Raw genomic sequence first — 14,151 nt, forward strand, 5'->3', positions numbered from 1 at the left:
AATCAGTAGAACTTGCGTTTACCTTTATTGTTGGGACTTTTTAGCTGAGCCTTTGTTTTGTCTATGTGTAATGTGTATGCCAGTGAATAGCATCATTTATAAATAATTGCACACACATCTGTTGGGTATATGTGCTCTCATTTTGTTTTGCTAACGGTGCTGTCTGATCAAGAAGGTTCAGACTAGATAAGGCTCTGAGGAGTGTCCGGCAAGGATTCTGTCCTGTGACCTTCCGGCTCCTCCATCAGTGAGTGTCATGATATGGAAGATTTGTGCATTTATGTGCTTTCTTATGAAAAGAGCCATGGTTTCCACTAGATTCTCAAAGGCATCGTTGGCCCTGAAGGTCAAATATCTCTGGGCTGAAACCAATGAAGCTTGTTTGGAAGGACTCAGTCTTGTTTACAGATACCTTCTTAGGCTAAATTAAAGGGTATTCTATTTGAAAAATAAAATATATAATTAGACATGTATTCCTTTTAACAAGTAAAGTTTCACCAAGACTTCCGAGGAGCTGCAGCCATGGCCATTGCCATGGTCTTGTGGTGTGGGGCCGTGCAGCATCCCTGGCTGGACTCTGGGTCCCTGTTGCCTTTAGAAAGATTTTGTTGTTTATATGTTTTCATTAATCTTCTGGCTCCTTAAAACATTATAGTAGATTATTGTCTCTCAAAGTCAAAGTCAAAGTCATTGGCGCTGGGTAGATGTGACTACAAAAGAGTTACTTTTGGAAACATCCTGTTTTCCTGCCTGTTTGGTATGAAGAGTTTTCTGCTGTCTCTATGGGTTGCTTTTGTAGAGTCTGCCCTGGGCAGGTGATGGGATTGCATTGGGGTGGGGATCAGAGTTAAGTCTGAAAGCTGGCTGACAAGGTGAAATGGAGGTTAGTCGAAGTCATTCTTGAAACCCTTAGAGCACTCATAAAATAAAGGGTTGTGTTTTTTAAAAAATATATTTTATTAATTTTTTTACAGAAAGGAAGGGAGGGGGATAGAGAGTTAGAAGCAAAGATGAGAAACATCGATCAGCTGCCTCCTGCACACCTCCTACTGGGGATGTGCCTGCAACCAAGGTACATGTCCTTGACTGGAACCAAACCTGGGACCTTTCAGTTCGCAGGCCGATGCTCTATCCACTGAGCCAAACCGATCAGGGCTAAAATAAAGGTTTTGATTTATAGTCCTTTGTGGTTAAATTTTTATATGACCCTCTGTAGCTCTTTAAGTTCTTCCTTGAGAGATGGCAACAGTATACCAATGGTCAGAAAATCTTACCATTCACACATCCTTTTCAGTAAGTATGGGCCAAGGCACATGCTCATTGAAGAGAAGGACTATTTAAATTATTATTATTATTATTTTATTATTATTATTATTAGTTAAGGTATTACAAATGTGTCCTCATCCCCCCCCCCATTAACCCCCAACCTCCCCCCACACACACAAACTCATGCTCCCATCCCCCTGTTGTCCATGTCCATTGGTTTGGCTAAATTATTGTTTTTATAAGCGTGTACAGGTGAGTTAAAGGGACTTCCTTGCAATATGACACAACCACGCTACATTTTCAGTTGTGCCATTTTATTCGTCAAACCTGTAGCATCTGATTCCCATGAATGATTTTTTCCTGAAAAGGACTCACCTGTGTGTTTATTAATTTACTGGAGGCCCGGTGCATAAGATTCATGCACTCAGGAGGGTCCCTCAGCCCAGCCTGTGCCCTCTCACAGTCCGGGAGCCCTCAAGTGATGTCTGACTGATGGCTTAGGCCGCTCTCCCCCCCACCCCTTCCGGGGAGCAGTCAGACAGACATCCTTAGCACTGCCTCGGAGCTGGGAAAGGCTCCTGCCACCGCTGCTGCGCTTGCCAGCCATGAGCCTAGCTTCTGGCTCAGCGGTGCTCCCCCTGTGGGAGCGCACTGACCACCAGGGGGCAGCTCCTGCGTTGAGCATCTGCCCCCTGGTAGTCAGTGTGCGCCATAGCTACTGGTGGTTCCACTGTTCAATCAATTTGCCTATTACCCTTTTATTATATATAGGATTATTATATAGGCTGTAGTAAGTATTGAGTGTATGCAAGGCTTTGCTCTGGCATTGGGACCACAGGAGTCAGAAAGATGAAGCCCCTGCTCTCAGGACTCTTCCTGTGGGGAAAGGAGGCAGTAAAACAGCCAGAGGAGGCAAAACTGTTCCAGGTCACGTGTGCGATGGAGAAACAGAATTTGATTCCAGGGCATGGAGAGGCAGGCGCCCTCTCCAAGGACGTGGACAGGCGGGGATGGGGAAGGAGTGGGTTGTCAGGTGTCTTTTTCTATCAGACCCGTTTCCTGGGTCAGTGTTCACTCGCCCCCACATCCTTACCCCCCTCGCCCCCTCCCCCCAGCAGCAGGGCAGTTCTGGTCAGTGTGAGCATGACCTCTATGTGACCTCTGTGTGAGTAGCACGTGGGGGAGCAGGCAGGGCGGACGGGTCTGGTTCCACAAGGCATAGTCACTGACAGAAATGGGAAAGGCCAAGGAATTGATCTGATTTGCACTTTATTTTGTGATGTCTGTGAACACATACCTGATTTTAAGGGCTGTTTGTTTTTAACAGGAATCACTAGATTCGATCTTCTGGGAGACTTCGGAAGGTTTAACTGGCTGGGAAATTTCTATATTGTGTTATCCTACAATTTGCTTTTCGCTGTGGTGACAACACTGTGTCTGGTCAGAAAATTCACCTCTGCGGTCCGGGAAGAGCTCCTCAAGGCCCTAGGTAATCCGCCGCTGCGTGGTTTCTCTCCGCCTACTAATTCGTAACTTCACATGAGAGCTAATTCTCAGTTTTCACTCACTCATTTCTCCGAATGTGTGAGCCCTTAGAGGTCACAGTCCTAACCCTGGTGTGAGTCCTCCCAGCTAAGCGCGCCTTCCTCACCTGTCAGGCTCCTCCTGAGGACTGCGGGGCGACAGACACACTTCTCAGGAGGCTGAGCCCGCCCTGCGCGTCGGAGCAGGAAGCCGCAGCTCTTTGTCTGTGATGGGTGCTGGGAGGGAGTGGGGAGGGCGGAAGGATATTTTTTGGGAAGGACACCTCCTTCTGTTTCAGTGAAGGATTTTCATGAGCTTTGGGTTTTGCAAGTGTCAGGCCGACCCCCAGTTCTCTTCAGTGAGCTCCACACAGCTCAGGATAAAGCATGGTGTTCTCGCATTCCTAGGAGCGAAGCGTCCTGACCCCGTCTCCATGGCCACAGGACAGTGGGTGCGACTCCTCAGTGGGTGTAAATGTGCCCTCGGAGTGTGTGGGTCCGGCTGACGTCAGCAGTAACCCAAGCACGTTCCAGCCTTTAGGTGTTGGGAGCCCCAGGCCAATAGAAAGGACCACACATCAGCCTTCTGGGGTGTGGGCATGAGCCTTTATAGCAAAAAGGGAAAGGCAGCAGTTGATGCTTGACAGTCCTGACGTGAGCTCACCCCCTGCACTGGCCGCGCTGGGCGCTTACACCCCACGCTCCACTGTGTTTCCAGCTCCTGGACAAGGCAGCCTGATGCTGGGCTCACTGAGGCCCCGCGCTCAGGTAACTGCGCCATGTGAGCGACCGCAGAGCTTGGCTCACCAGGGCCTCCCAGCCCAGGGATTGAAAGGGTGACCTTTGGGCCTGGCTGGCGTGCTCAGTGGTGGAATGTGAACCTAGGAACCAGGAGTCAGGGTTTGATTCCCGTCAGGGCACAGGCCTGGGTTGTGGGCTCAGTCCCCAGTGTGGGGTGTGCAGGAGGCAGCTGATCAATGATTCTCTCATCATTGATGTTTCCATCTCTCTCTGTCCTTCTCTGAAATCAATTATATATATATATATACACACACACACACATTTCTTAAATAAAGAAAGGGTGACCTTGGGGAAGGAGAAAAGATTTCGGATTGTTTGTGTTTTACTTTATACTAACCCTGTAAGGAGGTGGCTGATGAAATATTGGCCCGAAAGGGAAAAGTTACGCCTCACTTCAGCCGGAGCACCAGAAAGTGGGTGGGTCCCTGCCCAGGTGTGGGATTCTGGCTTTGGGGTCTGCATAGTGGCTGGGATCAGGTAGTTCTGGCAGGCAGTGTCCAGAGTTAAACTGCAAGGACGCCGAGCTGTAAGCTCACTCAGCTCCCGCGGGCACCTCTGCGATAGGGCGGCTGTACCCGCAGTGGGGCCGCTGCATGCAGGGTCCTGGATGCCCCGTCAGGGCATCTGCACACAGTGGACGCTCAGTTTAGCTACAGATGATGGTGCCCATGGCGGCTTCTGCACAAGACAGACACTGGTTCCTCCAAACCCCAGCCCGGGCAGCACCCATGTTTCAGAAGGAACCCCCCACCCAGGAGGGCTGTGTCCTGTCCCCTCTCCCGTGGGTGCAGTGCTCTGTGTTGGGTTCCGTGGAAGTGGTGGCTCAGAGGCACAGGTTGCTGTGACTCACATAAATACTTTTTATTCTCTGAAATATTATCTGTTCAACTTGTTGCTTTGCCATTTCTTTCTTTTTCTTTTGGGAAATGTTTTCCATTGCCTTTCTTTTTAAATACGTGCTTCATATTTTGCTGTGTCTGTCAATGCATTTTCCTGTGTTCTTCATATGTGTGTATTTTGAAACACAAATGGATGATGCTTGTTTGGGTTTGGGCTCCCTGGGAAGCGCCCTTGGGGTAGGAACAGGCTTGCAGGAGGATCAGTGCTGAGGGTGGGTGAGTGGGGCGGGACCTCCATGGGGCGCTATGTGTGCCACAGGGCTGGCCCGGGCCCGGGTGGAAGAGCGACCCCTTGGAGGTGTCCCCAGCACCGCCACCCCCACCCCCACCCGCCTGGGGCAGAGCCTCCTCTCACCATTTCCTCCTCCCTGCAGGACTCCATAAGCTGCACTTATCCAGGGCGCCCCGGGAGTCGGACACCGCCAAGCCGTCTGCCAATGGGCACCAGAAAGCCCTGTGAGGCCGCTCCGCTCTCAGCGCAGATGCGGGAGGACTCGGACATTGCTGGTCCCAGGCGTGGTGGCCCACTCACTTTCTGATTGTCCTCTGGGAACCTGCGGGGCGTGGGTTCCAGCCCCACACCCACGTCTGCTCTGTCGGGACGGCCACCAGAAGGCAGCCGGGAAGCTAGGGCTTCTGAGGACTCGCTCCAGCCCAGGACCTGCACACGTGGAGGCTGCTGGCGGCACCTGTTGCTGGGACAGGAGGTGACCAAGGGCGTGGGGCGAGGCCAAGGGCGTGCACAAGCTGCGGGAATGTCTGTGCCTGGACGTGGGAGCTGGCGTGGCGCCTGATATTTTCCACGTCCTTGATGCAGGAACAAAGCACAGTTCAGATTTAGTTACAGATGTGAGTCCAGGGGACACAGGGAACTCTTACCCCCATGCTTGGGCAGCCCTGCGTCACCAAGGTGGGAGGGAGGGGCCAGCCGGTTCCAAGTTCATGGCCGGTCAGTGTCACCTCTGCTGGCACAGCTGCCAGTGTGAGACCCTGGGACCAGCGCCCGCCTTACAGGCTGTATGACACCATTTTTTAAGCCCTTTTTTCTAAACTCCCGTAACTCCTCATGCTCCTCCGTCCATCCTAAACTAAGCCCTCTGGGTAGAAGCCCCTTTCTTTTGCCGCTGCTTCAGGCTTCGCTACTTTTGCCATTTAAACCTCAGACCCGGAAAAGCAACCAGTTTAGCACCAAACGCATAGCATTTGGTTCTGGCATAAGAAGAGTTTGGCCGACTATCGTGATCTGCTAGCCACTCAGTTGTTAAGCTGTAAATAATTCTCGGGGTCGTGTCGTGGCCCCACGTCCACTGAATAAAGTTGTCCCCCAGGAGACCGAGTTCTGTCGGTCGAGCGTGCAGGATCCGAGGGCCCCCGCATAGCCCCACACCCGGTCTCTACATACACACGTATGTTCACATGTCTGTAAATACGTACATATATTCATGTGCACTGTGTGTGTGCAATGAACCATCTATGCAGGCAACAGTAAAATAACTTTTTTCTCAAATTGTTGCATTTAAAGCTTTTTTGGGGGCGGGGAGCAATTATGAAAACCAGGCTGTGTATATTGGACATCAAAACATTTCCACTTAGAGTCAGAATATTAAGAAAAATGAATGGTTATGTTTGTAAGCTCCACTGACTGCCTGTCCTCCGTGTACACCCACACTTCCTTCGGAGCCACGTGGAAATGCAGGCCGCTTAAAAGATAGCTGAGGATTGCGAACAGCACTCGGTAAGCCTCGTGCTCGCGCTGGTGACGGCCAGCATGGGATGCGCCCGAGGAGGCGCACGCAGGCGTGCTTTCTTGTTCCTGCACCTGCCCGTGTGGGCATCAGCTGCCAGCTGTGGCTTTCTCGGGAACTCTGGGAGTCGCCCTGGGACAGACGGCCACGGGAGCAGACACGCTTCTTTCAGTAGAGTGGCGCTGCCCAGTCAGCCCAGTTCAGGCACGTCCCGGGAAGAGTTCTGGGCACGAGCGCGACGTCCGGCAGCGTCTGGGGCACACAGTCACCTTTTCTGTGTTTGTGGCAGGTCTGTTCACTGACCGCTTCTCTGAGGACTGAGCCACCTGGCCGGGCCTCCCGGGGAGGCCTGCTCACAGGGCCAGGCCTGCAGGCACCTGTCAGTGAGGGCTGGTGAAGGCCAGCAGCCCCCCCTAAAGTGGCGCTGCCCCTTGGACCACAGGCCTCCCCCTCCCCCTCCCCCTCCCGCGTCTTTTCTGATGGCGTTAGGCCTGGGGGTACAGGTTTCTTGAGGAGACTCAGCTAACTCCTGTCATTAATTGGCTCTGCATATTTAAATAAAATATTTTAAAATTATAAAATTTACAGATGATAACTTTTGTAATGATTTTCCAACCTATTTCTTAGATTTAATGTTTTCTTAGCTTTATGAACATTCTCTCTAAGCTAGATCTGTTCTAAGTAAACACAAACACATTCACATTCATGCTCAGTGCACAGTGGGTGGTGGGTGGGAGGGAACTTTCCCGTGGTCCTGACTCCCAGGTGCTTTAAAGGTGTGCGCACACCTGGTCTTTGGGGCACCCGCACCTGCCTGACTTTGCTGGACCACAGTGGTCCCCCATGGCCTCGGTCACCCTGAATCTGTCCACAGCACAGGTTGGAAGCCTTGTTGCTTTCTGGTCGTTTGCATAGTATTTAATGAATAAAGACAATTCTTACAGTAATTTAAAGAAATATATGGGCGTATATACAGTACTGACTTTTTAAACTTTAAAAAATCTTTTTAAACTTTAAAAAATCTGGTCTGATGTTACTTTAAAAATAATGTTTGGAGGCACTGGTAAATTTGTTTACAGGGCATTGTTTTTTTGTTTTGTTTGTTTTTTACAAATTGTTACTCCTGTTTCTATGAGATATTGTCAGTGTGACCATTTAAATGTCTTAGAAATTAAAGTTTTACAAAAATGAGTGCTTATAAGCACTGAAATGTGTTTTTCTAAAAAATCGGAAATGCCATCGTGTCTAAAACTTCAAGGTATGTATAGGTACTTCCATTTCCTTGTATAAAGAGCAGTAATTCTGGTGAGACACTGAATGGAGGCAGAAGCCACTATTTTCTCTCTTTGTGGTGGAGATACTGGTAGACCAGTTTCTTGCACTCTGAGATGGAGCCTTGATCGTGGAAATGATGTGTTATCCTAACCGAGTACCTAGATTTGTGTGCTTCCCCTGGTCTCTCCCACAGAAGGCTCGGCCGCACGGAGTGTGGTCCAGGCAGCGCAGCGAGCGCTCGGGACCGGACGGACGTTAGCTGCTGGTGCAGGCACCGACAGGCAGTGCTTTACGCTATCTGACCACAGAAGAGACACACTGTACATGTGAGTCAGCACGCGCAGCCACACGCACACACTTCTGTCCGTATAAACAAACATTTAACCAGGAGGGCCTCCTTTCACGTGTGTGATGTATGCTGGCATTTTCTATTCCATTTTGTTATTTTTTTAACATAAACCACTAAGTCATTTCCTGACCTGTATTAATGGATGGTAAACTTTAGTTTGAAAGACACCACGTTGAGGGCTGTGAAAATTGTTCATCAGGTGAAATGTGTTATTCCAGATACCTGAGGCAGAAGTCCTAGGCATGCAGAGTCCTTGTTGCCCGCAAAAGTGTAATTAAAATCAGTCGAAATCGCTGAACCGCTAACAAATGGATTATAACATTTCAAAACTAGGTGATTGATCCCTATGTCTGGAAGGGGAGAGCTGGGAGCTAGGTTTTGAGAGAAGTGATTTAACCTCCAGTTGTGTGTAACTCAATTAGGAAGGTGTCTTTCAAGTTCAAATGTAACCAAATAGGAAATCCAGACGGAGACAGCTCCTCCTGGTGTCTCTCTGCTCAGCCCTCCCAAGCAGAGGCCCCGCCGCGGGCCAGCAGGACGCCTGGCCGGGAGCAGGGCCGCCAGTGTCCACCATGGGGCAGGGCCCTGGGCTGGGAGTGAGGCCGAGGCGGTGGTCACTGCGCCTTGTATATCTTCCTTTGAGACGCTGTTACTGAAGACGAGGCCGCTGCAGGGATGAGGGGCAGCCCTGGAAATTGCACGGTTTTTTGTATCAGCAGACGGTGGATTTGGACAGTCAAGTGCCAGCTCCTCATGCGATGCCAATGTGGTCGCTTCCCATGTGGCCCTCGGTCCTCTGGGCGCGTCTCCGCCTCCAGCATCCACAACGGCCACCTCCTCTCGCTGTGTCCTCACTGTGGCCTTGGAGGTGAAGCGGCGGGCGGGGGTGAGCCTGCCGTATGCAGGGAGACCTTGGCCCCGGTCTCCCCGGTCTCCCCGAGCCCAGGCCCAGGCCCTGCTGGCGTCAGTCCTGGGGTGCCGAGGGGTGGGGAAGTGGCAGCAGCCGGCCTCCGTGTGCTCGGCTCACTCAGCCAAAGGCACTGGGTTCCAGAGCGAGCGCTGCCAGACGCTCCGCAGCGCTGCCCACGCCAGGGGCCGGGAAGCTGGATTCTAAGGTGAGACCGATGTTATGTATGTCGCTTGCAAAAGGGACCTCCTGCTTTAAAATAGTGATGACAAGAACACTCCCAACAGCAGCCACTTGGTGCTTCCGGCGCCAGGCTTTGCTTTAGCGTTTAATTTGTGTGAATGTGCATTTACATATGTCATTTATTCAGTCCCCATGGTGACCCTGTGAGGTGTGTACTGTTAGTAACAGTATTATTCCCACTTTGTAGGTGAGGAAGCTGAAGCACAGAGAGGTTAAGTAACCTGTCCAGGGGCCCACAGGATTCAGAAATCAAATCCCTGGCCAGCTCCTAAGTCCTGCCCTTAACCACTATATACACCGCCTCTCAGAGACGTTTTACTCCCACTGATGGCCGAGGAGCCTCCCCCCCACCCCATTCCCAGGACCGGATGACAGAGCCCTCTACCTCAAAACAGCTTCCGCTCCTCTAAACCAAAAAGGCGTGGCTCAGAGCTGTCACCTCAGTCTTGATGGGGACAGTAAACCAGTTAGAGAATACGTGTGAGACATTTGGGCCTTAAGAACGCTACTTGATTGCCTTGAAAGGAATTGTGAGAAATCCTCACCTGTCCGAATTCAAGTAATGGACTCAGAGACAGAAGTATGGAAAAAATCAGACTTTTAATAAGTTCTCAAGAGCGGGTGTCTGTCCAGTTGTACAGGTACATCTGGGGCAGCAAACACAGCCTGTTTATTCAGTCCCTCCTCCGGGTCCTCATTGGCTGAGTACTATGGGGTCACCTGTTTCCTCATATGTCGCCTAGGTCTTGCTGTCTCCCATTGGGCCATTTAAAAAAATTGGGCTAAAGCCTGTTAACGTAAAAAACCATTGAAACCTGTAAAGAATTTTTGTGAGTTTATTTGAGCCAAACTGTCCCATATGCCGGGAAGCAGAACCTCAACGAATTGAGATAGTGCTCCGGAGAATGGCAGGGTTACATCTGTATTTATACATTGCAATCAAAGGAGGGACATAGGTGAGTTACATGAAATTCATTGGTGATAGATTAAGGAGGAGGGATAAAGCAAAGCAGGGAAACCCCTGGGATTGGATAAAAAGTAAAATGATGGACACATACTTAGGTGGGTGCAGGATCAATGAACATGATGATGAAGGAATTTGTGGTATCTGTCCTGGTGCCCAGAACATTTGGTTGTGCCCCAGGGGCTCCAGAAAAAGGGAAGTTACAAGTCACCCAGACATTTCAAGGGAATGTTATCTTAGAGGCAAAAAGGCAAATGGGCTCAGTAAGGATCAAAGTTGATCTTGTCAGTGAAGATACTGGCCTAGGACATAACTGCCCACCATAACTGCTTTTAGTTAAAGTTTAATTTCAGACCATCCTTTGTGGTTACTTTAGGTCTCTGAGTCTGCTAGGCTGCCACGCAGGCCTCTCCTGAGCTTGTCAGGTCCGCGTGTGGCCCCTTTCGTCCACAAGCCTTTTCTAGTTGCCTCCACCTCCCCCAGTCTAGTTGAGGCAGGCACCTCGGGGGTTTCCACCATGATGCTGGCCACAGTGCTTTGTTCTTATATCCTCTTCCCTCCTCCCTACGGTCTGTTTGCCCTGGGGAAATTCAGCAACCATTTCCATCAAAAGCCAACCATGCTGGAGATGGGTCAGGGAGGCCCATTTCCTACAGAAGGCGGTGGTTTGGGGAAGTTCTCTTTGGCTCCCGCTTGAACGCACAGGCCCAGATCTGGGGACCTGCAGCCCCAGGACGGGTGGCGGAGGCCTGGGTTTCCCGTTTCCTGGTTCTCTCCTCCTGTGCCAAGCGGCAGTGCAGAACCTGGGCTGTGAGGAGGACCAGGAAGAGTGGCCACAGCCACCGCACTCAACTCCAAGGGCAGAAGTGGGACGCGGGAGACTTGCATGTTGACAGCATTTTACACGGACGCCCGCCCTGTGTGGCTGACGCGTCTGAGTGCAGGTGCTCGATAAGTATCAGCTGTTATTTGAAAATATTTAAATATTTTAATTGCTCGGCCTTTCTGAGACAATGTCATAATTAGCTGTAGCAGCTCCTATAAAGGACTGTAGCCTTTTTAACTTTTAGCAGTGGGCTGCATAGAAATAGCCGACATCATTTAAAAGTCCTTAAAAGTCGTGCAGCGCTGGACTTGGGTGCTTCAGAACATTGCTTTATACAACCCTGTGATGTGGATATGAAATATTTGCTGGGTGTGTCGTTAATACTTTTCCTGGTTATTTTTTAACTTTATTTTTGATTATTTTTAAAGTTATTTTTATTGTTGACACTGTTACAGGAGTTCCCATTCCTGCCCTTTGTTTTTGGCTGTTAGGAAATTTAAAAATTTGAAGTCGTCAAAATCTGAAATTTCCCATGAGCACTGAAAGAGCCCTCCCTCCCCTACGGTGTGAAAGAATCCTGTTGGTTTTCTTCCTCACTAGTTCATTGAGACGTAATACACATCCATAAGGTCGCTCTCCAGCGCAAGTCAGTGCTCAGGGCCCTGCTCTGCCCCACGGGTCGGTCTGTCTGTCTGCCCGCACCAGCCGGCTGTCAAAAGGCTCACACCCTGAGTCCCACGTTTCGGGATCACAGCCCTGACCATCACCTCCCTCACCGTCGGTCACCTGGTGGCCACCGCTGCAGCAGAGCCAGCACCAGAACCCCGAGGACGTGGGCAGGGGGTCCTGGAGCTGGGGCTCCCCTCAGAGCTGGCGGCCCATCCCCGGGACTCTGCGGAGGAGGCTACTGGCCCCACCGCAGGGCGCACCCCGTGCACGCGGGCTTCTCGCGGGAGAAGCAACCCTGTTGCCTCCGGGGGCGGCGCCCGCACTGCGAGCTGCTCCATCAGAGAAGCGGGGACAGGCCGCGCCCCTGAGACGCACGCGGCTGACGGCACAGGGGCCCCGTGGAAGCGGCAGCCACCCGCCCCGTGAGGGACACGGCAGCCTCTCCCTGATTTGCACCTTCGTGTGGCACCAACAGGAACCCCGTTTTGCTTACGTCCCCCAGTGGCCGTTTTGTGGGCAGCCATGTCTGAGCTGAGTATGAAGCTGTCCGGGAGGCGGCGCACCTTCGGGCCGGAGCACCTTTGGGCGAACCTACGGTGGGGCCTCGGCCTGGGTGCCCAGCAGCGGCGGGAGCAGGTGCCGGGACGGGAGCCTCGGGCGGGTTGAGGGGTGGCTCTGCCCACACGCTGTCCTCTGGGACCCCCAAAACCACTCGTCACTGAGGGAGTGACACTTGCCTTGCTGTCACTCGGGTCGCAGGTGCCAGAAACCCAAGTCCAGACGCTCAGGGTCCTCAAGTCGGGAGCTGAGTCATGTGCAGTGCGCCCAGGGGACCCCCCAGACCAGCCAGCCCCACCCAATGGTGGGGAACACGTGCTTGTTGTGACAACACCCTGACAGCAAAATTGATTCCCTCAGCACATGAAACAAAACTGGAATTACTATTAAAAGGTAACACGATAGGCAACCACCTGAACTGCAAACAGGCTACCTCAGTGATGGTGAACCTATGACACGCGTGTTAGAGGTGACACACGAACTCATTTTGGTTGATTTTTCTTTGTTAAATGGCATTTAAATATATAAAATAAATATCAAAAATATAAATCTTTGTTTTACTCTGGTTGCAAATATCAAAAAATTTCTATATGTGACACGGCACCAGAGTTAAGTTAGGGTTTTTCAAAATGCTGACACGCCGAGTGCAAAAGGTTCGCCATCACTGTGCTACTTTTAAATCGCTCGGGAGACCGGTGGCTGGTGATGGGTTTAAACCAGCGGTTCTCAACCTGTGGGTCGTAAACAATGGAAATACATCCTGCATATCAGATATTTACATTATGATTCATAACAGTAGCAAAATTACAGTTACGAAGTAGCAACGAAAATAATTTTATGGTTGGGGGTCACCACAACATGAGGAGCTGTATTAAAGGGCCGCGGCGTTAGGAAGGTTGAAACCGTGTCACAGAACCACGCTCCTGGTCTCCCCCCACCCCCACCCCCACCCCTGCCACCGCAGCTCGCTCTCCTTGGGGCCCAGCTCCCTCCTGGTCACTGACCTGCTTTCGCACCTGGAAGTTTGCAGGAGCCGGACCAGGAGCGCGTGGTCTTCGAGCCGTCAGAGGGGCAGCGACTCCACGTGCCCACCTCACAGCTTTGTGGTCAACTCGGAGTGGCTGCACGAGACCACCTGAGCACTCAGGGATCGCTGCCTCCCTCCCCATGGCCAGCCCCAGGCCATCCGCCGGATTCCTGCAGCTGGTGCCTGTTGGTCAAGCCCCGGTTGGAAGAACAGAGGATGTGGGCAGCTCACAGACTTGGGGAAGCTGGAGATCGGGCTTGGGGAGCCCAGGAACAGAGCCCCGGCGCCTCACGGCGTGATGCAGGCATCGCTGGCCTCCCTCTAGATCCCAGGTTTGGGGCAGTGGACTTGCCTGCTCTGGCCACGGCGACCTGGCTCTGCCCACCGGTCAGGGCCTTCGAAGGGGACGGCGGGGCCAGTGCCCACTCCCCCTGGCTCTCTGTTGGTCACACCGTGCGGTCCGTCTCCCACTGGGTGGCGCTCCGTTGGAACGGCCCTCGAACTCTGATTCCCGAGTGGTAGGAATCAGTCCAGAGAAGTGAAGCGCACGCTAGCGTTTGAAGAGGATGAGACGGGTAATGAGGAGGCCGTGCATCCCAGCATTCGGTCCCATTTGGCGCCCTTGACAGGCGCACCCTTGTCACCCTGTGTGCCCACCGCGGGCTCGCGGGCTCCCTGCCTGCCCTGGGCTGTGGCTGCAGTGATGTGGTCCCAATGTCCACGCACGGTCCATGGGCATCGCTGCCTGCTCTTCCCAGCGGTAGAACCCTTGTGGGGACTCGGGGGACGGGGGAGAGCCACGAGCCGGACGGAGCCATGAGCGGAGCGGCCGAGGGCTGAGACGGGCTGGTCTGCTGCAGAGTCGCTCCCGGCAGGGGTCCCAGGGGCAGGACGCTGCGGTAGAGCAGCTCCTGGGGTTCCTCAGGGCTGAGCTGAAACGGGATGTGTGGCCCTAAGTCGTGAACATGGGATTGACCATCTTCCGATGCCGACCTCCACCGAGTATTTTATCTTTTACACATTCAAGGGCTGAAGCACAAGGGGGATTTCTTACAGAACAGGGAAGCACCCAGGGAGCCAGCAGGAGGATGATGGCGGG

The 14,151-nt window shown here is 52.3% G+C and overlaps 1 protein-coding gene across 12 annotated transcripts in view; it reads left to right on the forward strand.

Annotated features, from left to right (window-relative positions):
* LMBR1 (limb development membrane protein 1) overlaps window positions 1-7,425 on the forward strand; it is a 129,097-nt gene extending 121,672 nt beyond the window's left edge. For 10 of the 12 annotated variants that reach the window (XM_059711356.1, XM_059711360.1, XM_059711349.1 and 7 more), the window contains 2 exons: window positions 2,594-2,755; window positions 4,864-7,425. In XM_059711356.1, the coding sequence (XP_059567339.1) occupies window positions 2,594-2,755; window positions 4,864-4,949 (248 nt within the window). In that variant the 3' untranslated portion in view covers window positions 4,950-7,425. The remainder of the gene's footprint in view (window positions 1-2,593; window positions 2,756-4,863) is intronic. The other 2 variants (XM_059711351.1, XM_059711361.1) reach the window with 1 other exon arrangement.
* Window positions 7,426-14,151: the final 6,726 nt, after the last annotated feature.

This window comes from Myotis daubentonii, chromosome 10 (assembly GCF_963259705.1).
Source record: "Myotis daubentonii chromosome 10, mMyoDau2.1, whole genome shotgun sequence".
Lineage (NCBI taxonomy): Eukaryota > Metazoa > Chordata > Mammalia > Chiroptera > Vespertilionidae > Myotis > Myotis daubentonii.